Consider the following 27,097-nt stretch of genomic DNA (forward strand, 5'->3'; position numbering starts at 1 on the left):
GACAGTGTCATTTATACACACAGGCAATTGCAGTACAATAAGTTCAGTTTTACATAATGTAAATATGTGTTTGATTAGTAATTAAGCAGGGATTAGCCAGAGCTTACAGTTAATTGATAGGGTTGTTTTTTCAGTAGCTGTGTTTACTGTTATTATAAAGGTCATGCAAAAACATGAACTAGAAGAAAATGAGCCAATTAAATAGGAAATATCACTGCATTGCACAGACTATGCGAAAATTTAGAGCTATAACAAAAACAAAAAAAGAGAGAGAAATTAATGTTTGATACTCTACCGATCAAAAGATTCAGGTCTGTACGATTTTTGTTTTTAAAGAAATTAATATTTTTATTGTGCTAGGATGCATTAAATGAATAAAATATGACAGCAAAACATCTGTAATGTTACAATAGAATTTAAAAAAAAACTGTTTTCTTAACTTTCTGTTCATTAACAAATCTTGAAAAAAGAAAAAGTTAAATGGTTTCCAGAAAAATACTAATCAGCAACTGTTTTCAACATGGTAATACTAAGAAATGTTTCTTGAGCACCAAATCAGCATATTAGAATGATTTCTGAAGGATCATGTGACACTGACGTCTGGAGTAATAAATTACGGTAGCCACTGACTTTCATAGTAGGAAAAAAATACTATGGAAGTCAATGGCTACTGTCAACTGTCTGGTTACCAGCATTCTTAAAAAAATATCTTCTTTTGTGCTCAAAAGAAGAAAGAAATTGATACAAGTTGGGAACAACTTGAGGGTGAGTAAATTATAATATAATTTTCATTTTTCGGTGAACTATCCGTCAAAGCGATATTAAAAAATGCAAAACTATAAAATATTTGTTTTTTCTTACATGAAACAGAAAAGAAGATATTTAGCAGAATGTCCAAGCTGTTTTTCTTTCACAAAAGTGGACAGCTGTGGAAAATTGTCCATAAGCAAAGATAGCATGATTAGATTTGGAGGGGGAATGATGCACATGAAATTATGATATCACTCCATCTCTTCAGCTCTGTAGTTTTACTTGCTCTCAATGAGCATCAAGCCCCATCAATTCTGCATTACTTCGTATTCATGGCCTAATCAAATCTACTGAAGACATGATAGTGGGTTGTCCCCTCATGAGAAGGGTATATTATATCCCTATGGGTGTTGAATAAATGTTGATTGATGGAGTCAAAAGAATGGTTGCGTGTTAGCCAGACATCATTCCTCATCGTCATTTCTGGCACTATTGTTTTCATAAATGTCTTCTCTTCTCCACTGAAGCAGACATTTTCTCATTAGGTCAGGGTAATAGACAATTTTAAGCCATTTTATGGGGCGATAATGGGAATAACAAAGGCCTTGCAGATGCATTTTTGATGATGGCTGATAGAATAAGAAAGAGTGGTACCGGGCTGGAGAGAATTTTCAGTTGGACTGGATTTCTAATGGGCTGAATGCAGAAGAAGGAAAGAGTCACCCTTGCCCTTTGCAATTACAGTAAAATGATACATGTGCAGTGGAGGAAGCTTGCCTTGTGACGTTTACTGTATTCAGTAAGATGGGTTTTGAACTGAGTGCATGTAGAAGGTCCACCTATAAAAAATTTGTCATGGGACCTGAAACAGCCCTGATTAAAGGGGTGGTATAATGCGCTTTTCACAATATGTAAAATAAGTCTCTGATGTCCCCAGAGTGTGTATGACAAGTTTTAGCTCAAAATACCTCACAGATATTTTTATATAGCATGTTAAAGTTGTCACTTTTTGAGGGTGAGCAAAAACGCACCTATTTTGCGTCTGTTCCTTTAAATGCAAATGAGCTGCTGCTCCCGGCACAAGGGGCGGACCTTCAAGAGCTCGTGTCCTTTTACCTCACAAAGGCATGCACTGAAAAACTCAAAAACTTGTATAGCCTTTTACGTTCAAACCGAAGTCAGAAAGATGGAGAGACTCGAGAAAAGTGACAACATGTAGACAACATTTCTGAATGGTTAGTTGGTGAATTTATGTAGCTTATATGTGTAGTTATCTTCGAGTCATTGATTAGCATATTCTGTCTTCTATAAATCATCTATAAATCGTGTTCCGGGGGCAGGGTTTATGTAAATTCTAGGGTTAGTGATGTCACTAACCCGGGAGGAGTCTGTTGTAGTCCTTAAAAAGCAATTTCTTTAAAAGCAAATATCTCCCTTTGCTTTCAACTTTTAGTGTCGTAACTTTGCAGATGTCGTTTATGCTCAAACAGCAACATTACACAAATTAAAGTTAGAAAAGTGAAATCATAATCAACCACCCCTTTAAGAAAATACTGTTTATTAGAATCATCAAAATATTCTAACGCAGTGTTTCCCAAACAAAGGGAAACCTCTCGACGATGCTCAATGGCTTCTTTTTAGCAAACAAATCGCTCGAGTGGGTGTTAATACCACTAACTTTTATGTTTCTTTTTTTGCATAACCTGCAAGAAACGCTCGATTCCATTGCTGCTTTTGCAAACCTCTGATCAACACGTTTGGTTACACATTTCCTGCCTGGTGTTTTCGCTTTGCTCTGCAAAGTACGTCACCCGGATTGTTCTGATTGGCTGAAGGACTATCCAAATGTGTACAGAGTCATGACCTATGCCCGTTGATCACGCCTCTTGTGCAGTAGAAAATACATAGCAGACTCCCCAGACCAATGTTCAATCTTAAAAGATTGAGCTTGGTCCGGTGATGGGTTTTGTGAGATTTTGATATAAATGACAATGGCAAACCTTTATACGTACATAAAAACTGATACATTTTATTACATTTTAGTTTCAAGTACCTAAAACTAAAATAAAACATTACATTTAATGGTCATTATACAGAGATAGATAAATAATTATTTTTAACAACGAATTGGTGTAGAAACATAAGTATATCATCAGAAAGTATAAAAACAGTCTTAAAAATGTGCAATTTAAATGTCTGAATACAACTCAGTGCTGATGATTATTTCTGAAAGTAAATAGCCATTGAATCTAATAGTTCGGGCTCTGTTGTTAATTTTTACATAATATTATAGTATTTATATTTTATTTATATTTACTTAAAGGGTATACTATGAAAGCTTGTTTCCACCACAGAATAAAAAGTTAATTGCGACTTTTTATCTCACAAATCAGATTTTTTTTTTCTCAGAATTGCGAGTTTATATCTCAATTCAGTTCAATTCAATTCAGTCTTTCTTTCCTCAGAATTGGACTTTATAACTCGCAATTACAACTTTATATCTCATAATTCTGAGAACAGAAGTCAGAATGGTGAGATATAAACTCGCAATTGCGAGATAAAAAGTGGCAATTATCTTTCAAAAAGTTTTATTCTGTGGAGGGAAACTTAAAGGTGCATTGTGTAATATTTAGGAGGATCCTTTGACAGTAATGCAATATCATATACATAACTATGTTTTCAGTGGTGTATAAAGACCTTACTTATGAACCGTTATGTTTTTTTATTACAGTACCTTAGAATGAGCCATTTCTATCTACATACACCGCGGGTCCCCTTACACTGAAATGCGCCGACATGTTTCAAACAAGTACTTCTTTAAATAGAAGTACTTGTTTTCATTTAGAAGTAGCAATGTGTATTTGAACTGCATATCTTCACAAATGGTGCAATAAAATTGTGATATGTTTGTGGGGGGTTTTGTTGTTGTATAAAAGGTCAATTTGCAATAATTGTAGAAATCTTGAAATCATGATATTTTATCAGACAATAATCGTAGAGTAAAAAAATTCACATTTAAGGTACTTTGAAATTAGGTAATTTTTTCTTAATGTGTATAATCATGAACCTCATTCAATATCGTTAGTTTTTCTAAAAATAAAGGCTTAAAATCTCAAGTCCATATATCTTCTTTTAAGGATGTTTAGATGGCCAGAAAGAAAAAAAATGGAATCACAATGGCTGTCCTTTTGAACAATGAGCACAGTAAAGGATCTACACTAGGCACAGCGATTCCCAAAGGCATCCGGGTCACAGTAACAGTCTGTTCAGGCAGGTGTTAATAGCAACAGTTTTGATTCATTTAAATCCAGATCTTTCATACACTCGACTTTGCAAAAAGCTCAGTCTCAGAACGATTCCTCAGAGCGCCTTCACTCAGAGCATCAAATGAATGATTCATTGCTGCATTGAAGAGGTGGCGATCTCTGGGATGTGACAGTGATATTAAGAGTGATGACAGCACTACAAAGCGAATCTCTTGTAATATCTCCACTGCTCAATTTCCAAGCTCTTATTAAATATTTACAGGGCTGACTCATGCGCTGTTCCAGTCAGCTGTGCTGCCCGGTGGCACAAAGTCGTGAGATGCAACCCCGCAGAGTCCACACAAGCCCAGCGCGAGTAATTGTGTTGAATACATCCCAAAAAAATAAACGCAGCAATGCAGAACCATATTAACAAGATTAGGAAGGCGATGACTTAATACATGTAAGTACAGTTGATCTTGCAGGGTCCCAGAGTCCCAGAGCTCCACAGTGTCTTTATTTTGTTACGCACGAGAAGTGGGCCTGTGAGCTCTGAGATGTATGCGGAGGAACTCAAATGTACTGTGTAGTCAAGCTTGCTATTCAATTCCTCCTCTGGCCAAAACTTTCACACACAGAAAAACATTGTCTGTGCAGTGTTTGCGATGTATTGAGAGACTGTAATAAACTGTTGGTAATGAGGCCATCCTATTAGGATTTAACGCAATGTAGGCCTATTGTTTAGTACTAGCGAAAAAGTGCCATATTTTAGTGCACAATAGTGGCATTTAGGGCTTTAAGGTCTCAGCAGAGCTGAACATGAACGGCCTTCATCAGAATGGTCTGTTTCACGTGAGTCTATCTGTGCCTCTTTGAAGTGACTTTGGAAACCGTAACTCTATGACAGCTTGATCGGGAAGAACTGAACCCCAGTGTCTTCTGAAAGCCAGGTGTATGCAGTCACCATACTGACATCAAATTTAGATCTATGCAAGAACTTCTTCATTGAGAATAAACTTTATTATCATTAAAATAACTGGTTTAACCCTTCTAGTTTCGCAGGAGTCCACAGCATCTCTGTCTTATTTTGCCAATTGTGAGTTTGTTTATCATGCTTCTTCCAGAGTTTAACCATCACTCTGAGTATTAATGCAACATCTCAAACAAACAGTAGTTGAGCTAAGGAGAAAACATTTTCGCTCTCTATCAGGAATAATGATTAACACTAATTTGATGATGTTAGCTTAACCTTAACGGACTTAGATTAAAGGCTAAATTCAACATGCCGTCCCTCAACAGCTTTCTGTTCCGGAATAATGGATCTAAAGTATAACAATTGCAGGGACAGCCCCCCTGGGGCAACCTGGGGTTAAGCACTTTGCTCAAGGGCATAATGATAATAGGGCCATGTGCTGCACTTTAGGCGGTAATGAGCATGTAATTCTGACCGAATGGGACCAATTAAATCTACAATTTGAGAACAACACTCTGCCGGCATCTCTGACTTTCATCCCTCAGTGCTACTGTCTATGAGAGGAGCTCTGTCTAAAACTTAGAGCAGAGACGATGGTTGACATGCCATACATTCATGCAGCTACAGTGGTCTACATTTAGTGGACTTGTCAGGGAAAAACCTTAATACTTTATGTTCAAATATACAGAGCTAAAGGCCATGTTCATATTTTTTAGCTCAAGTGAATGTGTGGTCGCTGTTTGCTGACACATCACACCCTAAAGCAAAGCACACACATACCTGCTAAATTCGCCCACATTCTCTTAGATTCTCGTACTATTTACCTACCTACAGTATCTACCTTACCTACCTACAGTACCTGTCTGTCTATATACACTATCTATCTACAGTACCTACATACCTATCTGCCTGTCTGTCTGTCTGTCTGTCTGTCTGTCTGTCTGTATGTTTGTCTATCAATCTTCCCCAACTGCAGAACAGTGCACTCCCTGAAACATCTCTATAAATTTATATGTAGACAGATCTCAGAAAAAAAATGAAAGAAATAGACTTGATTGACTTAATTTTATTCAATAGTGCTGTTTTGGGGTCTTAAAAGAACAGAGAGTCAAACATTGAATGTATTTATAGCTGTGCACCATACACTTTAAAAGTAAGGCCAAATGAAAGGAAGAAATGAAAGCTTTAGTGTAAGTTCTGCCAGGAAGACTCAATTGTTACATCACTTATTACTTTCTCATCTAACCAATCGTGTTCTAATACTCGTAGTATAAAAGATCGGTACTTACAGATGTCTGAGTTCACAGATGCTGACGCCAACATTCACCTCCATCCTCCCCACCACCAGGATGGTCCCTTCCCATACCTCCCAAGGGGTCGGCTGCACCCCTGCCTTCGTCTTCAGGCAGGAAATGCAGAATCCGTACGCTCGGATTGCGAGCTACGCCAAAGAACTTTATATCACAATACTTGCTTGCTGGGCCGTTAATAAATGTATGCTTTGTTATGTAATTTTGCCTCCCGAGTCTTTCTGGTAGAACTATGAAAGAAGCCTTCAGTCATTACCAATGGAGTTGAGTGAGCTCCTTTGATCAATCTCTGTGCCATCAGCAAAAACAAACAAATGTGAGTACTAACGAACATAACCACCATACTGTACATACCAATCAAACCACAGTATAACTTATGTATCTGTAAAACCCCACCAGACATAGATGGAAATTAAAAGCAGAAATACTAATGCGAGAATGAAATGAGAAGTCTCAGATCAAACTCTTCCACTTAATGAAGATGTTCAAACACATTCTTCAAAGTGATATATAAACATGCTTCCTTTCAAGAAAAGATGCATTTGATGAGATATTTTCTGTCCTTTCTCTCTCTTCCACTTCCATTCATAAATCATCACTTGGAAAATGTTTGACGTTATGTGAGCCCGTCAGAAAAGCCCTGACTGACTGACTGAAACATGTTGCACTCCTCTCCCTAGATGTACAGACGTAGTACTGCTGATGTAGTGATGGGTAAAGATATCTGAATAATGTGACTCATTGCTAATGAGGTTTATATTAGCATTCTTTCATACTGATGAGTCATCACCCAGAGATCTCTCTGAGCATGATTTATTCAAGAGGAGATAGGAGTTGTTCCTTACACCTCTGCAGTAATGATCAGTACATGGGAAATGGAAGGTCCATCTGGAAGTAGAGGTTAACAGAGATTTGATCAAGTCATATATATATATATATACATATATATATATATATATATATATATATATATATATATATATATATATATATATATATATATATATATATATATATATATATATATATATAAATAGCTAGAATCCCATAAGAAATTTTCCCCAGAGAACAAAGCAAAGATCTTTGAATTATATAACAGTCTTGAACAAATTAATGAGCTTATTTAATGCACAGTTACAGCCAGGTCATCATACAGGCATGTCACTTTTAGTTCCCTATTTAATAAATAAATGTTATATACGCTTTATTTACTTTATAGGTTGAAGAACATACTTGGCTAACTAAAGGCATTATGCAAATCAGGTAGCGAAAAGGGAAAGAGAAAGACTGGATCATTTATAAATCTGCCACAATCAAGGAGTGGATGATCCCACATACTGTGCATATTGCTCATTTAGCTTACAATACTAACAAGTGTTGGTTTCGTGAGAGATTATAATAAGTCGATAATTATCAAGATACTTTAAGATATTTGTGTACTTTAAGCTTAATTACCAGTGAAAGCAAAATAGTATGATAATAAAATCGACAGCATTGCAATCTTTCAATGTTTTGGCAAATATTGATTTACATTTCAGCATGCATGGAAAATTCCTTCACTGACAACACTGCTGCCTATTAAGTTGGACTATGGGTAGTTTTTTAGTAAATAAAGTTCATGTTTTAGCACTGAAATACCACAATAAATTGCGGCAACTGTTTAGAGAATTAACTCGAAAGTATTTCTGATACGATTCAGTCATTTTCAGCCCTTATAGGGCGATGACCCAGATGAGCCAGTATTTGTAAGTTAATGTAATGCTCTTGTGCTTGGAGGAATAAAGTCGGCTCAGTTCCAGCATCAGCCCAACAGGGATAGATGCCTTAACACACCCGGTCAGGTTTAGCAATTACTACAGAGCCTGGAGGCAGACACCATTTCTGTCCATCACTCTATTTCTCTCTCCCTGTGTTGTACTTCTCTCCTATATCATTTCAAATTCCTCCTCTGAACTTTGAACACTGCTATAAAGCAGGACAAACATATTTTGTTCTCTGATAGTATTATTAATAGATTCTAATAAGAAATAAAAACAATGTCAACTGCATTATGACAAAAGGTAATATGGTCATTAGTCTGTATCTTTATGACAGCAAGTTCTTGGCACATGACTATGACATTAGTGTCAAAAAAGCAGAGTGTGTTTGACAGTACATTCCTCCACAGCTGTCATACAGCATGCAGCTGTGACTTATGTGTGCTGTCATCCAGGTGGAGATATCTAGGGTTTGCTCATGAGCAAGTGCCACATTCACAGTCAATCTATCAAGGTGTCACTTAAGCTGAAGATTTATAAGGTCCACACAGCAGGGTCAAAAATTAACCAGGGCTCCAGGAAAAATGCTACCAAATGACCTAAATGATTCTATCAATTGTATCTGTAACTGACTAGTGTACTGACAGTCTATCTGTAACCAACTAGAATATGTGCCAGTGTTCCCTGTCATTATTAGTTATGTTCCACACCTGTTCATGTTTCATTGATTACTCCCTGTGCATTTAAGCCCTGAGTTTTCCTTAGTTCCTTGTCCCGTATTAATTGTTATGTTAGTTGTTTGATGTAGGCCTATGCTCTCGCTCTTCATGGTAATTAAAAGTATTATAGTCATTCATTCCGTGTCCCGCTCCTTGTCCCTTGGATTATACACAGCAGCCCATAGCCTCCTCTGTGTCCTTTGAATACTGCTATAGAGCAGGACATATTCCCCTCCAATCCCTTTTCATAGACTGTCATGACACATGTCCGGTATTAGATTGTAACTATAGACATTTTTTATATATTTAATTTTTTTGAAGTGAATGTTCGTTTCTAAGACTATAAGTTGTGTTTCAGTATCTTGGAATTAAATTTCAGAAAACTAGTTAATGCTGCTGCATGCTATTTTCTACCACAGCTGATGGCATTAGAAAGTGATGGCAAATTTGACGTTTCTCTCTTCTGACCACCATTTCAATATCTCTATATTTTTTTCCTCTTTTGTAAAGTCATAGAAATTATTTGCTGATTTTATCTTTTATTATTATAGAAAATGAGAACACAAAATTTCTTTGTAGTTTCCATTCACCACTATAGAACTTTACCCAACTATGACTTATGGCTCTGAGAAGCCCGGAAATGAAAAGGGTTAATAGTCGGCTATTAGACATAGATTCAAATAAGTAATAAAAACGATATATACTGTATGCCAGTACTGTATGCGGAGCACTCACTCTTTCTCAATAGTGAGGTCAGCAATCTCTCTCAGTTACAAGAACAGAGATTCACAACGTGTTCTCTATCTTCCCGAAACGAACCCTCCTTCCCCTGCTGCATTAAGTAACGTCCTCCTCTCTCTGCATCACAACAATCAATACGTCACCTCAGAGAGGCACTGAGTTCCCAAAAGCAGAGGATGCACCACAATAGTGTCTATCACTATCTGTCTCCCAGTAGTGCACGCTGGTTTGTACTCATTTTCAACTCCTGCTTTGGCGCAAACATTTTGCTTGCTCATTAGGCAATAGACCCAATGAAATATCTTGACACGTACATTTACAATGTAGTATGCTGTTCTTAAATTAGACACAATTTGAAAACAAACAGCTGTTTATTCTGTTTCTGTACAATATTGATTGTAGAATCAATATACCTGTCATTTAAATGGACTGCTCAAACCACGTGCAAGATCAATAAACTCTCTGGACCTTAATCTCCTGACACATTCTAGCTCCCACTTAAAATGCTGCACATAATGATGCATTGCATAATACATGTCAGCCACTGTCCCTGCTTGCTGTAAGACATGATGGGCAATCTAGTTTCTTTTTCCCATGACATCAGATTTGATTTAGCATAATACATGCAATCCCAAAATTTCTTTGCGAAGTAAACAACAGATGATCATCAGATGTGCGCATACAGGAGAGAATACTCATTTGAGTAATTATACATATTGTTTTCCCCTTTGGGTTCGTTTGCTCTTCAAATAGAACAATGAGCTTTTTGCCAGGTGCATTGAGAGTAGGGCTGTCAATACAACTTGTTATTTTTGTAATGAAAAAATAAAAGTAATTATGTCCTGTAAGCCATGCTAAATCCCATATTAAGTAATGGAATGCCATTTTATCATGTAATTAATTTGATTAAAGGTGTCTTGACATGAGAATTAAAATTTTCCTTGAGCTTTTGACATGAGAGACATTTCATAGCTTAAAACTTCCTCCTCATTATAAACAAAGCATTTATTTAATCAAGCTCCAAAAACAGCTTATCTGGATATTGTGGGATCTGGGACGTCACACGGTCAAATACATTTGCATAGATCTTCCTCTAGAGCAAGACATCAGCTATTGGGTAGGGGTGGGTGAGAGTGTTTGGAATGTATATGTTGTATGTTATTTTATGATATGTAGTTTAAGTGTGGGCGGTGAAGTTTTTTTGTTTGTGTTGGTATGTATATGGATTTGAATTTGTAATGAATAAAATTAATAAAAAAAGACACTGGCGAATAGTTACACACCATGACACCATTATCGTTCAGTCGATTAACGGCTGACATCTGTCAACACCAAATGCGAGAGTCAAGTCAAAAGCAAACAGATTATAATCAATGACGTGGTCTGCACTGGATAAAGTATACAGATACGCGTTCAGTTTCTGTCGTACTCCACGCGTTGATCCTGTCGACAACAGGACAAATGGAAGAGTGAAAGAACATTCTCTTTGAAACAGAAATAGATAATTAAATAGATCTCTATACAGACCTGGACAGGAACAAGTGGATGGTTTATTTTTAATGCCGTTCTGAGTCGCGTCAGAGGATTAGATGTTTGTTCAGAGCATTTGACTGTAGATTGTTTTGTAAACAAAGCACAGTCAAGTCAAGTCACTTTTATTAGAACTTTATACAATAGAGATTGTTTTAAAGCAGCTTTACAGGGATAAACAGGAACATAATAATTGAATAATGCAAAAAGAGATCAATTCTGCTGTAAAGCAGTGTTATTGTTCAGCTGAGGTCAGTTGAGTGTTGATTCAGTTCCGTTCAATAACTGTGTAAAGTTATGGAATGAGTTAAATTCAGCTATAAGCAGCTCTGGAGAAAACAGTGATGTCATCTTCCAGCTCAGTTCAGTTCTCATCCAATAGTCTCAGTACAGTCAAATCAATAATGTTGCAGAATATTAAGTGTCCCCAACTAAACAAGCCAAAAGGCGACAGTGGCAAGGAATCCAAACTCCATCTGTGACAGAAATGGAGAAAAAAGCCTTGGGGTGAAATCAAGTTCAGTGGGGGGACCAGTCCTCCTCTGGCCAAATTAAACAACATGGTGTGGTTATGATTACAGGCTGCATCACAAATCAGGTTGTAGATTGGTATCAGTGAAATGGAGAGTTTGCAAAGAAACTTTTGTTGAAAGAGGAATAAGCCAACTCTATTGGACCTGACAACAGCTGCAAGGCAAAACGTAGGTAAACAATTTCATAATGCCCTGTCTGTAAATGATGGTTCTATATGGATAATGTTTTCAAAACACTAACTCACGTGCAATAATGTGAGTAATCATAAGAGTGGCCGTTTTACTGACAAACCTTAAGGATCCGAGGGTTAGAATGTGGGTTGAAAATAAACACATTTTCTGCGAATATTTTTGTTTGTGTTTTGTCCAAAAACTTTATAAGTGAATGTTACCTCAAGTAGCATTTTAAAATAAAAAAATCCATGTCAATCAATACCCCTTTAAAATGTTTAAGTGCTTGGCAGCACTACTACTACCAGAAGAACATGGTTTCATGGGAAATGCAAAGGGAGAGATGGTAAAAACAGCATATGGTCAGTCAGTCAGCCACAGTCAGTAATTACTCAGAGACGGCAGATCAATAACTTCACAAACACAGGAATGGATCACTGTATTGCACTGAATGAACAAGCTAACACATCACCTTTGATTTGTGAATACTGCTGCTTATTGACATATGAAGTAATGAAGCAAAAGACATCCAACACAATACTGTGCAACTGGCGAGTGGAAATGACTTTCCCAGTGGGGTGTTTCGGACATCTTGTCATATGTAACACATTTAAACTGTCTAACATGCCGTACATTTTTAAGTCTCCTTGAAATTATAGCTGTTAAAATAATGGTGATCTTACAAATCTAACTGTGCTTATTTCCTTTATTAGTTATCATCGCCCTTGTAAAAAAAAAGTATACTTTAGCATACTTATTAAAAAGAGTACTTATTACAGAAATATTAGATGCAATTAGCTGAACTTTAGAGTGTTTTAGTATACTTTATACTGAAGTACAACTTTCTATGCAATTTCATAATTTCTTCAATTGTCTTTGAAATATGGTCAGTGTTTTGCCGAATTTACTAGCATTTAATGTAAACTAAAGGTGTACTTGTTACAGTGTAATTATACATTTACGTACTGAGTAATATCAGTTAACAACATGTACTTACTATATGAATAGGGTTTGTTTAGGGTTAGTTGCTTGTACGTACATGCAAGTACATGTAACATAAGTAACAAGGAGACTGTGAAATAAAGTGTTACCTGTATCATTAAAATATTTGTAATGACAAAGTTGAAATTTATCACATTTAAAATATATTAACTTCAATACTGAATAACACACCACAGTTAATATTATAAGATACTTTACATTTGTTTTAGGATGTTGGTCAACACATCAAAAATAAGTGTACTTTAAAGCATTACAAAAGATTATTAAAAGATTGATTTAAAATGTACTCTAAAGTAAAACTTTAAATTTGAAAGTATTACAAAGTGCACTTTTTAACGTTTCAAGTGTACTTACGTGTGTTAAGAAACTTCAAAGAAATTTCATTAATATATTATCTGCAAGTAGTTTTTTTTTTAAATATACTTTTAAGATTTGACGTACACTACAAGTGCAAATTCAATACAATTAGGTGCACTTCTTTTTCACAAGGATTCTCAACATCCCTTTATAAAAATCATAACATTACAAGATTACAAGCTACTGCACAAGGCAACAAGCAAAGTAACATAAACTATCTTCTCATATGCATGCTCATATTTGCTGTGGGGTTGTTAACAGATGCCCCTGTTGTTTGTTGACATGCTGAGAGTGAACAGACACTTGCTGACTTTAATGTCGCTTTACGAGATGTGATTCCATTAGACATAGATCCGTTTCCTCTGATATTGTCTGCTTCACTGAAGGCAAATGTATCCCCTGTGCTGACTGTAACAGTCCCCTACAACAGTTGATGCTCAAAGATAGCTCAAAAATGAGCCACTGAGGGTCATTATGGGTACTGTAGAGGTCTATGAGATGGAGAAACTATCATATTGGTGTACCAGGAACACATAAACCTTTGGAAAGCCTCTGGGTGAGACCATTACTGCTGACTGAAGTCACAGCCAAAGATTCAGGACCTATAAGACAGTGGTCACATGACATGGCTCCAAGGAGTCCTGATACACAGAGCATCAATTTCCTTAGTCAGCACACACCATAACTCTTATACCGACAGTTTTAAAATGTTGTGCTGCTTGGATTCTTCTGAACTACAGTCACACATGTGTCTTACACCCTAAGGTAACATGCTTGAGTGCATGAGGTAAAGAGAAGGAGATGTGGACCGGGCAATTTGTTATGTAATGTATGTTTTATTAATCAGTTCAGACAGGTCTTAAAGGAATAGCTCACGCAAAAAATGAAAATCCTAGTTTTCTCGCCCTCATGTTATTCCAAACCCATTTGATGTTACTTTGTTTTCCAGTAGAACACAAATGGAGAATGATTGAAAAACAGAAAAGCATACAACCTATTATTTATAGTGAGCAAAAATGACTTGAGACCTGGATCAGTGAATAAATCATTTTTTTGAACAGCTTCTTTTTAAAGAACTGATTGATCTCATTCAAAATTCTTCTTTAGCATTATTGTACTGTATGTTACCATAAACTATTAAAAATCATTTTTGTTTTAATGCTGAAATAAAATAAAATATAAATATGAGATGGAAAAAAATGTAAGAGAAATTTAGAAATAACTGAAATGAAATCCGCTTAACTCTTTTCCCGCCAGCGTTTTCTTTTCTTTTTTTAAAGTTGTCATTTTTCATTTTTACCAAATTTTCATGGCCCACAGAATATTTTGTTGTATAAATATCTAAACATGCAATGTATCAAAATGTTGGTGATTGTGTTATTTTACATATTATTATTGTTCTGCTTCTTCATCGCTTGTGTTTTGATCAGGAGCTCATTTAAGCTCATTTAAAATATGAATAAATACTATAACAGTATACATTATATTAAAATAATCATTCTGCAACAGAATCAAAACTTCTGATTGATTTATTCACAATTCAGAGTTCTAATAACTGACAGCAATTTTCGAGATAACAGCTCACTGGAAGTGAACATATGCAGTGAGTGAATAAAATCACTTAAATTTTGTGTTCCATAGAATAGATGTCATATGGGCTTGGAACAACATGAGTAATGAGGGATGAACTGTCCCTTTAAGGGCAGCAATTAGCAGTCCTAATTGCTCTCTCTCAGTCCCACAAAGATACATAGAACCTTAGCAAGCCTAGAAGCCCAGGATTTACATTTTAAAAAAGAAGAACAAAGACGATTTATGCAACAAAGGAGAAGAACAAGAGTCTAAACTGTAGCTCTATGTTTCACTTAAATAAAAAGGGCCAGATCAGCACAGCTGGCTTTGCCATGGTGATTAGTCTAATGGTAATTCCACAGATCTAATATAAATCCAGTCCCATTCATACCGAGCATTAAACATTTATTCTACAAGACCACAGAAAAAGTACATCCACAAGTCCGTGATTAGCACAAATATGACTTTGCGAACAGGCAATTAAACTCAGTTTGTGTAAATCTGCTGGTCTTTATGAATTCATATGGTTCATTAATACAAAATGTCTGCTTCATCATAATTTAGTATAGGATTTGGCTAATGTAGTACAACAGAATACCACGCAATGCACCATATTGTAGCACTGTGAGATAAATCCACAAACAACACAGTATTTTCTCCCCATCTGCTGTCATTTGTGTTCGCAGAGAGAAGTATGACGAGAAACTCAGACGGTGCAGAACAACCAAGCAATAAACCAACAGCAAGCACTGCATTACTACACATCAGGAAATGATTAGCACTGCGGCCCACTACCACTAGGCCTAAATCTGATCTGAAGCCAGCTGTGCTTTATAAGCTAGAGTCTGCCAAATTAAACTACCTTTAGTCAGCTTTCTAATTAAAACTTTAAAGCTGAAGCATGTAATTTCTGCGCTACTAGTGACACTCACTGAAAGTCTAAAAATGAAATCTCACACCACATACTGAGCCACAAGTGTCATACTATTAAAATAAACAGCAATCACTGCTCAAATATATTTTGTAGGGGTGTAACAATATATCGTGTCACAATATATCGCAATACAAAAATGCATCAATATGTATCGTTATAGTGACAATATGTATTATGTATAGCTACCCAAAATGAACATTTCTTTGTGAGAAAAAATTCAGGTTTACAGAGTTTTAGTGTCAGTACTGCATTAAACTACTATTTATAATGTTGAATATAATGTATAATAATGCAATGCCAATGGGGGAATATTTGTGGGTCCTGATAATGCCAAACATCTTATGTTATCAGTAAAAAGTGGCCTACATTATTTGAAATATATCTAGCCAGTGACAGAGTGCAAACATGTTTGTCTAAAATAATTCTGTATTTTCAGCTTCAGAATCATATTTTTATTCTGGTGTCACCATCGTCCTGTGCATTGGGTTATCAGCACCAAGTCCAAGCCAATTTATTTCCACACCCAATGTAATACCAAATTTAGCATTTTAATCAACTGTAAATTTTTTGTTAACCTTTTACTATGTGTCTTGGAGTATCACAATAATATTATATTGTGAGTTCAGTTTGTGATATGTATCGAATCGTGACATAAGGGTATCATTACACCCCTAATATTTGATATTATTTAAAGAAATAAATCTAAAGAACTGTAAATTTTATAAATGAATAAAAATTGTGTGTTCATGGAATAAAGACTGGTTGCTAAAAGATCCTGACTATAGCATCCCAGCGACCCTACAAGTGGTTTGGATAAATGGATGGATGGTTTTTTTTTTTTTTTTGGTCAATTTATTTTTTTGAATTCTATTCTATCTTGTAAGGATGTTTAGATATTTTAGAAAAGTAGACAAAAACACTCATTAAGAAAATATATATATATATATATATTATATGTTATTTTTTATTTTAATTTTATTTATTTTTATTTTGCAGGGATGTTTTGAAAAAGGCTGACTCTGCCAGTTGTCTCTGCATCTTAAACTGGTATAGAAGGTAGTATATTAGCGTCAAAAAAATTACACACTTCACCTTGAACAGTAATCTAACTGCCATTTAATTTGTTAGAAGTATTGCAAAATATGTCTCTTCTTAAATGATGTATTAAGCAGCACCATTATTCCCCACTGACTCACTCCTGGCTGCCTACCACTCGCCATCTCAGCCAAAAGCTACTAGTCACAGCTTAGTTTACTGTATCTCATGCTATCTGTTAGACCTGTGTATCTCTAATGGATTTCTGATGGACCTGCTCTCTGTAACTCAAAAGCTGACATGCACTGCTACAGTACTTAGGATCCTTGGAGAACTCTGAAGATAACAGCAAGTGATTAGGTGACGAAGAGCAAAGTGAGGCGTTACAGTCTGAGGAGGTTTAAAGCCTGCGCAATCTTATTAATTTTTGATAAAATATAGCAGCTTAGAGAGAAAAATTTCAGGAAATGTTTTCAAAGATGCATCGCAGGTCATATTAGGACATGATGCAAATGTTTTTCTAAACAGAAATCCTGCAAGAGCAGAAAATTGTTTTATATCAAATTATATGACGTTATATGATACCTATCAATATGTCTGCAATGCTTTTAAATTCCACTTAAAGTTTGCTGACGTGCGCTGATTGGTGAGAATATAATAGGCACTCCGCTTATGCTAATTGAAGCATATTCCCAACTGAGAAGATTAGCTTAAACCATACAGGATGAGCTGATATTAAAATTCTAGCCAATATTTCATAATTGGCCAGTATCAAGTTCTACACTATTTTTGTCTAAATAAAAACAAAATAAAACATTAAAAACTAAAATCAGTTATTTTAAATGCTATAGGTTAATTTAGGTGTATTTTAAGTTTATTTTATCCCAATGTACAGTATGAAAAATGGATATTCCTTTGTTAAAGCTGCAGTCCGTAACTTTTGGCGCTCTAGCGGAGTCTTGCGGAAGAACATTGTAGCAGGAACTACTTCTCTCTGTTTATGTCTATATGACAAGTCACACACATACTGGGCTACTCCGCAGTGGTACGACCCGACCGGTCTTAAATAGTCAGAATATTAACACGTATTATAGGAGTACCGTAGTTATTCAGGATAATACAAAAACACGGTTTGGAAAATGGATTAATGATGTACTCGCTCATTATATAAATTTACAATTCTAAACACACAAAAAAGTTAAGACTGCAGCTTTAAGGTTTTTAAACATTACAAATAACATTTAAGTGAGTGTTAGAAGATGGCAAAGGCAATCAAAAATGACCATGTCCAATTAAATATACAATATTGAGCATTACCCAAAACATCTCTAATATTGGCCAATAACCGGTACAACACCAAGATATCGCGCATTCCTAATGTCCGTGTATTAACCAACTTTCTGATGAAGCATGAAAGCAAGGAAACCATTTAGTGATACTTACAGCCCACCATCATCATGGCCACAGAGAAGATCTTCTCCCCGTCTGTAGTTGGTGCAATGTTCCCAAAGCCAATGGTGGTGAGACTTGTCATGGTGAAATAGAGAGATGATATGTAGAGCGTGTGTTTACTGGGACCACCCTCCCACTGGCCAGAACCGCTGGCATTGTAGCGGTATGGCATACCAATGCTGTTAGCTAACTGATAAAGCCAGCTGTCCGTCTTGATGCTGTTGGTGGCCTCATCGATGACCTCGTAATCTCCAATGCTGTACCAGATGCAGGCCAGCCAATGTGCCACCAGGCCAAAGACACACACCAGTAAAACTAATACAGCAGCACCGTATTCCAGATAGTGGTCCAGTTTGCGTGCCACTCGACCGAGGCGGAGTAAACGCACCACTTTCAATGAGCTGAACAGGCTGCTGAGACCCTGGCAGAAAAAGAGAGATGGTAAGAACATGTTAAAACTAGCTGAACTACAGACAAAAGAAAAAAATAACACCCAAGTAAGACTGTGAAGATTTGCCATGAATACATGCAAGTGTGCACACCTTAATCATAATTTTCAAAAGGTAAAACATTTTTTCACAAAATATTAACTATTAATTCATAAATATTATGTTTTTCGGTGGGTATACATGGAATTTATTTCATGAAATGACAGGGTCTGCAGGTTCTCTCTATAACTTTCTGTTTTATGTTTTCCCCACGTTACTACGCACTGGTCGCATCAAATAACTTTGGCAAACAAAGATTTTATAATATTTAATAATATAAATGAATATATTATTTTAATCAATTGTAATTATAATGTTTTTAAAAACTGCTTTACTGTTTTTATAAGAAATAATAATAAAAGATTATCCCAAACTAGCCAATTTTACTTTTGCAAGTATTTTACTTTTACTTTTTTTTTCCATTATGATATCAGGATTGTTGTATCCCCCTTATTTTTGACTTTATGCCTCTAAAAATATTCAAATTAATTTTGATTTAAAAATGAATTATGCTCTTTTTAGAAGAGTTGTATTCAAGTCATTATATGTAACAAAATACATTTATGTATTTTTAAATAAATTAATAGATCTAGACAAAAAAAAGGAGCATTATGAACTCTTTACATTTTACTTATATGCAGCACAATTTTACATAGGTTTGGAAGATTACATAACTATATGTGTGCAACATAAACATATCAGACTGAAAAGAAAACAATCTGGGTTTTAAAAAAGCATACAAACCTAAACATAAAGATGTATGTAGGCACATATAAATAGGCTTATATTCATAAGGTACACTTGAAAGGCGTAGTTAATACAGTTCATGACTTTAAAAAGCCAGGTGTGGATTTCAAGGTAAGATCTTCCATGTTCACTTGAACATGAATAATTCCATGTTGATGGGTGTCATATAGCTCCAGAGACCTGCTCTTTCAGCCTATAGCCACTTTGATCAGACACCTTTCATGTCAGAGGAGCAGGAGACAATGGATAGCTAGGTTCCTTGACTGATCCTACAACTCCACAGGGCACATCCAAAGAGAACCTTAGATCTTATGAGTGAACAAAGTTATTTTATTGATCAGGCAAATTCTTTTAAGCTTATGAAAGATAACAGCTAATAGTTTGGATGTTATGTTGTCTAGTCTGTGTCATTAAAGGGTGAAATAAATATAGTCTTTTTGGCTCTGAAAGCAAAATAAAGAGGATGCTTTCACTCAGCTATGCCCACACTTGCACTGTATTCCTTTGAACAAAAGCTTAAACATTGCTTGTCAACTTCAGGCCAATGCAGATTATAGTCTTTAAAGAAAAAAAATCCCACTCTGATTAACATATATTTGTAAGAGTTTTCGTAACGTACACAAATACAGCATTAACTCATAGGTAGGCCTACGTAAAATATGCAAACATTTTCTGCAAGGAATGTGGGGGAAGATCTAGACTAAATATGGGGTTAAACAAAAGTGCAACAATTCTAAAAGGCCACTAAGAAAGGGTCACAGTGACAGAGGTTTAATCACTGGAGTTTGCTTGCTAGTAGGCGTTTCTACACAAATGCAATATTAAAGTGTATCAGGAATCAGATCACATGACACAACTGCTTGCACTCTCTTACTGGTTGTAGTTTTTGCTTAGATTGCTTAGCATCACCAGTGGTCGCAGTCACTCCCAGTGAAAATGAAAGACTTGTTCCAGTGAAGCTGAAAATTAGGGTCACACGAATATTACAATTCTAGTCAATGCGATAGTTTTGATAATTGTTTATATTATATCATTAAGCCATAATTATATTTATTTCAGTCATAACAACTCTCAAAATAGTTTTAGCATGTTAATGAAAATGGAAATGTATTTGGCCTTGGTGGACTAGATCTGCTAGTATTGACGTGCTACCAAGGTTGACACGGTACCAAAATTTCAGTAGTCGGTACCAATACCAGTAAATATTTGCAGTTCTCTATACCAATTTCGGTAACCAGAGCAAAAACTGTTGAATTAAGTATTTTTAAAAAAAATGTCTAATTTTGTCCTGTCCATTGGGTACCACTGTCAATCATGGCAGTTTCCGATTCAGTTGTGCACTAAAATACAGGTTTCAATCCAGAAACTGTGCAGTGTATTTAGTGGCATCAAAAACTAAACTTGTATTCAGATTGTGAAAGGGTAATAAACAGAAAGCAAGAGCATAGCCATCCCTTTATAATGACTAAGGCTGTCAATCTCTAAATCGCAAGCTCACTGAATTTTGTACTTTCGCGAAAACACCCGTTATAATATCTTAATTGTACAATGAATGTCTTATTTACATCGTGTTTACACAGGATTTCCGCACACGCAGCTCAAGTTGAACAAACTTGCGTTCACACGCTCAACAGATATGATTGTGATTGGCTACAATGCTCAAACTTATAAAAACACGGTGTAAATAGAAACCTTTGACACTCAGAGAGCGCTCAAACAAACATGAACGAGAGCATTTGAAAGCAGCGTCTATCAGCGTGTACCAAATATACCTGGCACTCAGTTACTGAAGAAATGTTGTTAGTGTTAACTTTTTTTTTTTATATTATGCTAGATATTATATTATGGCCAATAACCAATAAATCTCCGACATTAAACATCCATACTATATTGCATAAAAAATTATAATAAAACACTTAAAAACTAAAGCAGACTTAAATGCTACAAATGAATTTAGGCTTCACAACTTTATAATGTAGAAATGGATACCCATTTTGAGATATCCAAACAATTAAATATTCAATAACTTTATAAATAAGCATTAATAAATATTAATGAAATATTGAATAAACACGAGAGAGCTGAACTTTGTAATTGATCTTAAATGTTTCAGTCAAATGTATTCTATCTTCCAGAGGACAACTGGTAGGTTATCTGGAGGAAAAAAATGGAACAACACGTTCTCTGCAGACACTTGATGGAATTCACTTTTTAAGCTGGCAGAGTGAACATGAGGGGGTGAGAAGTAAGTATACCTAATTGTTGCATCCTCAACAGCTTTGGACTGTCAGCCCAGAACTGTTTATAAATAGTGACCGTGATATGTACCTCACAGGTTTAATTAGCATTTCCTCCACTGAGGATTTCTGCTTTTTTGTTCCAGCCGTCACATAATCAAAAGGCTAATTTTCAAACATGCTTTATGTTCCTGAAAGGAGCAATTTTCCCTAGACACCGACACGGAGGAAGGAAGGTAAAAATAGATGTGTTCATTCTGCAATATTGCATGAAAACTTAAGGCTTTTATTACGCTAGCAAAAAAACTGATGCTAATTTTGCCAACACAGTCAACTCCCCAGGCAGAGCAGCTCCTAATGGATACTTTTCCAAGTAATTTATCATTTTGAGGGCCTATATCTAATTTGCAACCGTGCTTATGTAGCATTTAGTAAACCATAACGTTTTTTTTGTCTTTGTTTTTAAGGCCAAACAGATGAATAGCTGAAAGGGTGTGAACAGTAGAAGGTTATGTGTGCTCATAAATGTTCAGTTAGATGTGACGACCCCATAGATGTAACATGGGATAATGGAAGAGAAACATTAATGCCTATTGGAGAAACATGTTGTGTGTGGTTGTGTGTGTCAGGGCATGGAGAATGAAGCTTGCACCATCTAATTTGAATTGACTTGCATCTAAAATCACTTTAGATAAACAAACACACTAAGGGGTGCAGCATTCAGAGTAACATTAGCATAAATTAGAGAGCCATTAGTGCATCTCTGCTCAACATTGAATAGGGGAGAGGTTACTGAACTGCAGTACAAATTAGAAAATGGTGCAGAAGGGCCATAAACAATACAAGAAAGGAGTGCGAACTTACAGGCAACACAGAGTCCTCCGCACGTGTGGCGTTGCGTGAAGAGTGGGCTGTAGCTGGCAAGTGGCCCACCGCAGAAGGGTCTACAATGGGATCCTAAGTCAGAAAGACAGAGGCAGACGTTTCGCATCACGCCAAACTACACTGGCGCATGCATATAATAAGCTCAGAGATGGACTTCAGGATTCAAGAGACCCATTTACGGATATTAGATCTGGACAGCAGCACACTGAACGTGTCAAAGTAATTAGTATGTGCAGAACAGCAGCTGTAAGCAAATCAAGATGCTAAAAAAACAAAAGCGTTATGTAACAACAACTGATGTATACACCTTCTGAACAATGGATATTGTGAAATGATTAAAGGAATAGTTCACTTGAGAATTCTGTCATCACTCACTCACCTTCATATTGTTTCAGACTTATTTGGCTTTATTTTGTGGAACAAATAAAAAGATATCAGAATGTGCATATTGCTCTTTTCCATACAACAAAAACTATAAAAACTATACAGTGACCAAGTATATAGTGACTGTCAAGCCCCAAAATGTGTATATATATAATGTTTTGTTATATGCCTCCAGACATAATAACTTTATATACAGTATATAAGAAAGGAGTGTGATTATACTCCTATAATATATATATATATATATATATATATATATATATATATATATATATATATATATATATATATATATATATATATATGTTCTTGTGTCTTGAGGCATATAACAAAACATTGGAGAGCTACTTCCTAAGAGCTTCTTAATTTCCTTTTATTTTCCACAAAAGAAAGAAAGTTTGGAACAAGATGAGGGAGAGTACATGGCAGAATTTCCATTTATTATATATCCCTATAATATGTGCAGAAAAAGAGCAAGTATTTTACAACACAAGTCAAGAGACCGGAATAGCCATAGACAGGGACATGTGGTCCACAGGGGACACAAAGACAGAACAGGCTCCAGCTCATAGGAAAACATCTGACAGCTGCACATCAATCCCCATGACAGACAGTCGCACTCTTGTCAACTGCCTGTGCCTTCAAATATTTATAACACACTTTGCAGCATTTTATTATGAGCAGATATTTTTTTTGATTTTTATTTTATTTTATTATGAGCAGATTTTTTTTTATTATTGTTAGTGACATCACACGTTTTCTGTTTGCTAAAGTTTCAAAGGCATTTAAGAGCATTTAATAAACAGCAAATAATTTTTCAGTCAGTATTTTTGTAATTTAAAATCTAATAAACAAGATTCTTAAATAATATAATTTATATTATCATTACTTTTATGCATATATTTTTATTTTCCCATTAGTAATTTGTTTTCCCAGGTTTAGCAAACTTTTCTGCTTAAAACAAAACGAAAAAATGTTTGCCAATGGGTAAGGCATTAAATTATTTCAACATGATTATTATAATAAAAATATGAAATATGTTTTTTTTTAGATTATTAGTTATTGAAATACTAATTATTACTTTTAGTGTTGATAAAATTGCACTGCCGTCCTCAAAACCCTCTTTGGTTTTCAGGGCTCAGTGGGCATCTAGTAATAACGTCTGCCAGCTCAACAAGTGTCCTGTTGAGATTGTGGTTTGTTTCAGGTTTGGGAGACAAAACAGAATTCATTGGGGGTCAGCTGAAAAAACTGGGTATGACATTTCAACAGCAGCTGTGTAAGAGACCATCAGCTTTCATAAAAACAATCTCTGCTGGTAAATGTATTCAGTGTGCACAATATAAACGACTGGCGTATGATGATTTACTCAACATTTATTTTATTCCTTCCCTAAATTACCTAATGCTTTTGAGTTTGATCAACCAAATTTTGTAAAACGGATAGTTCTGGTCCTTGATTCTGATTGGTTGAGCCGCGTTCGAAGCCGTTGTAAATTTTTCAACAGACATACACCTGTGACCGCATTACATTAGTACTGCGCAACTGCCGTTTGTGATTCTTTGTTGTTGCCGGTCTATTTGGAACTACATTGCTTGGCGGAGGAATAAATGTGTTATAACGTTATATTTTTTGTTGCTGGTGTTTATTTTATGAATAAAATAAATATTAAAATGAATATTTTTACAGAGTAACTGTTTTATAAAAACTCGTGCCTAACAACACCCCTCAGCTGTTCTAAATTCACTGTAAATCACAGCTTCGGCTTCACTGGGCTTATTGCTTTATTCTATTTCTCCTCTGTTCTCTATTTTTTTAATTATCTATCTTGATCTGTTTCCTTCTTTATTAAAACTTAATCTAAAGCTGTCAGCTGACAGAGATCATCTCATCACATTAATAATAAAGGTTCTTAAATGGTTATTTACAGCATCACAGGTTCAAAGAAATTCCTTCTTATCAAGAAACCATTTTTTTCAGTATTGAGTTGCCATATTGCTCAATGAAATAAAATTATAAGTCTTTGATATTACATTACAAGTTTTTCACCTCAGCTTATTGGTTTATGGGGCGAGGGTTTAACGCTCAAATCATAACTTTTTAATAACTGGTGGCTGTTTTTGACAAGATAATGACGACAAGGTGTAAGAAAAGCATGGGCTCTGAAACTTGCAAACACAGTATGGAAATCTTAACTCTTCCACTCCAAAGATTACAACATGCAAGTGGCTGTAATTTTGTTTGATTTTAAGCTTAAGTGTATTTCTTTGGATTTCATTATATTCCTAAAATTATGGTTAACTAAAAAAATCCCAAAGCCTATTGAACATAACACCCAAAACATACCCGCTGTATAGTCCAATACCATCTCACTAAAAGTGTAATATGAGTTGCTCTTGATCACAGAATTATCACTAAGCTTAAGGAAATAAAGCAGCCACACAAACAAACATTTAATCTCCCCTATTTTAACTACAGAATAAGTATCTGAGATGTAACCTTAGCTGAACTCAGCCTGTACATGCAGATTTCAACCACATTAAGAGTGACAGAGCAGTGCCTGCTCAGTCCCAGATGACACAGGAACACTTCACTGAGATCAGGGCAGTTTTGGGACTTCATTGTGTTCCAATGATGCAGAGACTAATGCATTCCAACAACATCACCACAATGGGAGAGGATGCCAGTTGCCTGGGCAACCATGAACTTCTGGGCACCAGTAGGAAGCCGAATAGGTATTTTATTGGATAAATATATCATACCATGCATATGGAGATGAATAATGTAAAGAAGCTTAAAGGAGAATCATATTTTATTCTGAATGTCCACAGTCGCCCAATTCAACCTACAGCCATTAGGACGCCTGTGCCCATTTAAAGTTTTTCGGATGATCACTTCCTTCTCAGCACTCTAATATTAGCTGGACTGATGCCTCCAGACAGGACAGATTAAAAAACATGGCGAGTAAAATCTCCAGCAGATCCTCCAGAAGAACTCCAAATACACAGAAGTACAAAAAGAGCACTGGAAGTGCTTTACACTCAAAACACAGGTGTAGTTTATCCAGGAACTAACCCTAACCTCCACTATAATTTACTTCAAGAACATGTAAAGGGATAGATCATCATTTAATCACTCATGTCTTTCAAAACCTGTATGACTTTCTTTCTTCTGCGGAACACAAAAGAAAATATTTTTAAGAAAGTCGGTAACCAAACCCATTTAATATTTCCATTCCATTCAAAGTATTCAACAAAAAATAAATCACTGAAAGCATTTCTCAAAATATCTTCAGACTCCAGGATTCAACCAGCTCACTTATCACTGAACTGTCTGGGTGGGTAGGCTAATACCCAGTACAGTGAGCAGCCACTGACACGGAAAGAGATGGCAATAATGATATAGTTTTCATGTCAGAGCTTCAGCCACTAGAAATGTTGAGGAGGAGTCCACTAAAACCCTAATCCCATTCGGTGAGAAAAATAAAGCATTACTGACACGCACAAAAGCACACATTCAGCACACATTCGTTTCTTCTCAGTAAGAGATGAAAATGTATGCTGGAGAAGTCCTGTGCAAACAATAATTACCACAAACAAGAACCACAGATAAATAACCAACTTTAGTAACATGGCGGAGGATCAATTTTAATGCGAGCACAGAAGAGCTGAGCACAGAAAACTTGATTGGAATACTTCATTAACATGAGACCAAAGCTAATAAAAGCAAAGAAGATGAAAGATTATTGACCATAATTGGTCATATGAGAACAATCAGATATGTTACATCTGATCAAATAAACTGTAAACAAAAGATTTTAGTTTGGCATTTGGATGAAAGACATAATGCACAGAGTAAATTGTTTCAAAGTCTTAAAGTTAAATCATCATTCAAGTTGCTAAAGTATTTAGTTAAGTCATTATCACAGCAGAGACCAACACATAAAAGCAAATCTATGCAGAAGAAACAGAATCACATCATTATACATCCTCTCCAAACGAGTGTGAATCAGAGTATACACACTATGGGAATCATAAGGAATTTAACCTTTCTGGTAACGATTCGGATTACCCTTAAAGTTTCCTTAACAGTTCCATTAATGATTCCTTTGAATAATTGAATGATTCGTTACATATGACGAAATTATGTCAATGTTGTCAAATCATTCAAATATGTTGGTATGGTGCTCAAGAAACATTTCTTATCATCAATGGTGAAAACAGTTGTGCTGCTTAATATTTTTGTTGAAACCATGACAATTTTTTTTAACATTCT

At 35.6% G+C, this 27,097-nt stretch overlaps 1 protein-coding gene across 1 annotated transcript in view; it reads right to left on the reverse strand.

Annotated features, from left to right (window-relative positions):
- Positions 1-27,097, reverse strand: part of kcnh5a (potassium voltage-gated channel, subfamily H (eag-related), member 5a) — a 97,918-nt gene that overhangs the window by 37,509 nt on the left and 33,312 nt on the right. Inside the window, exon 7 of the mRNA XM_081378637.1 lies at positions 18,073-18,502. Coding sequence (XP_081234763.1) covers positions 18,073-18,502 — 430 coding nt within the window. The remainder of the gene's footprint in view (positions 1-18,072; positions 18,503-27,097) is intronic.

The sequence above is a fragment of the Scardinius erythrophthalmus genome (assembly GCF_964197995.2).
Source record: "Scardinius erythrophthalmus genome assembly, chromosome: 11".
Classification (NCBI taxonomy): domain Eukaryota; kingdom Metazoa; phylum Chordata; class Actinopteri; order Cypriniformes; family Leuciscidae; genus Scardinius; species Scardinius erythrophthalmus.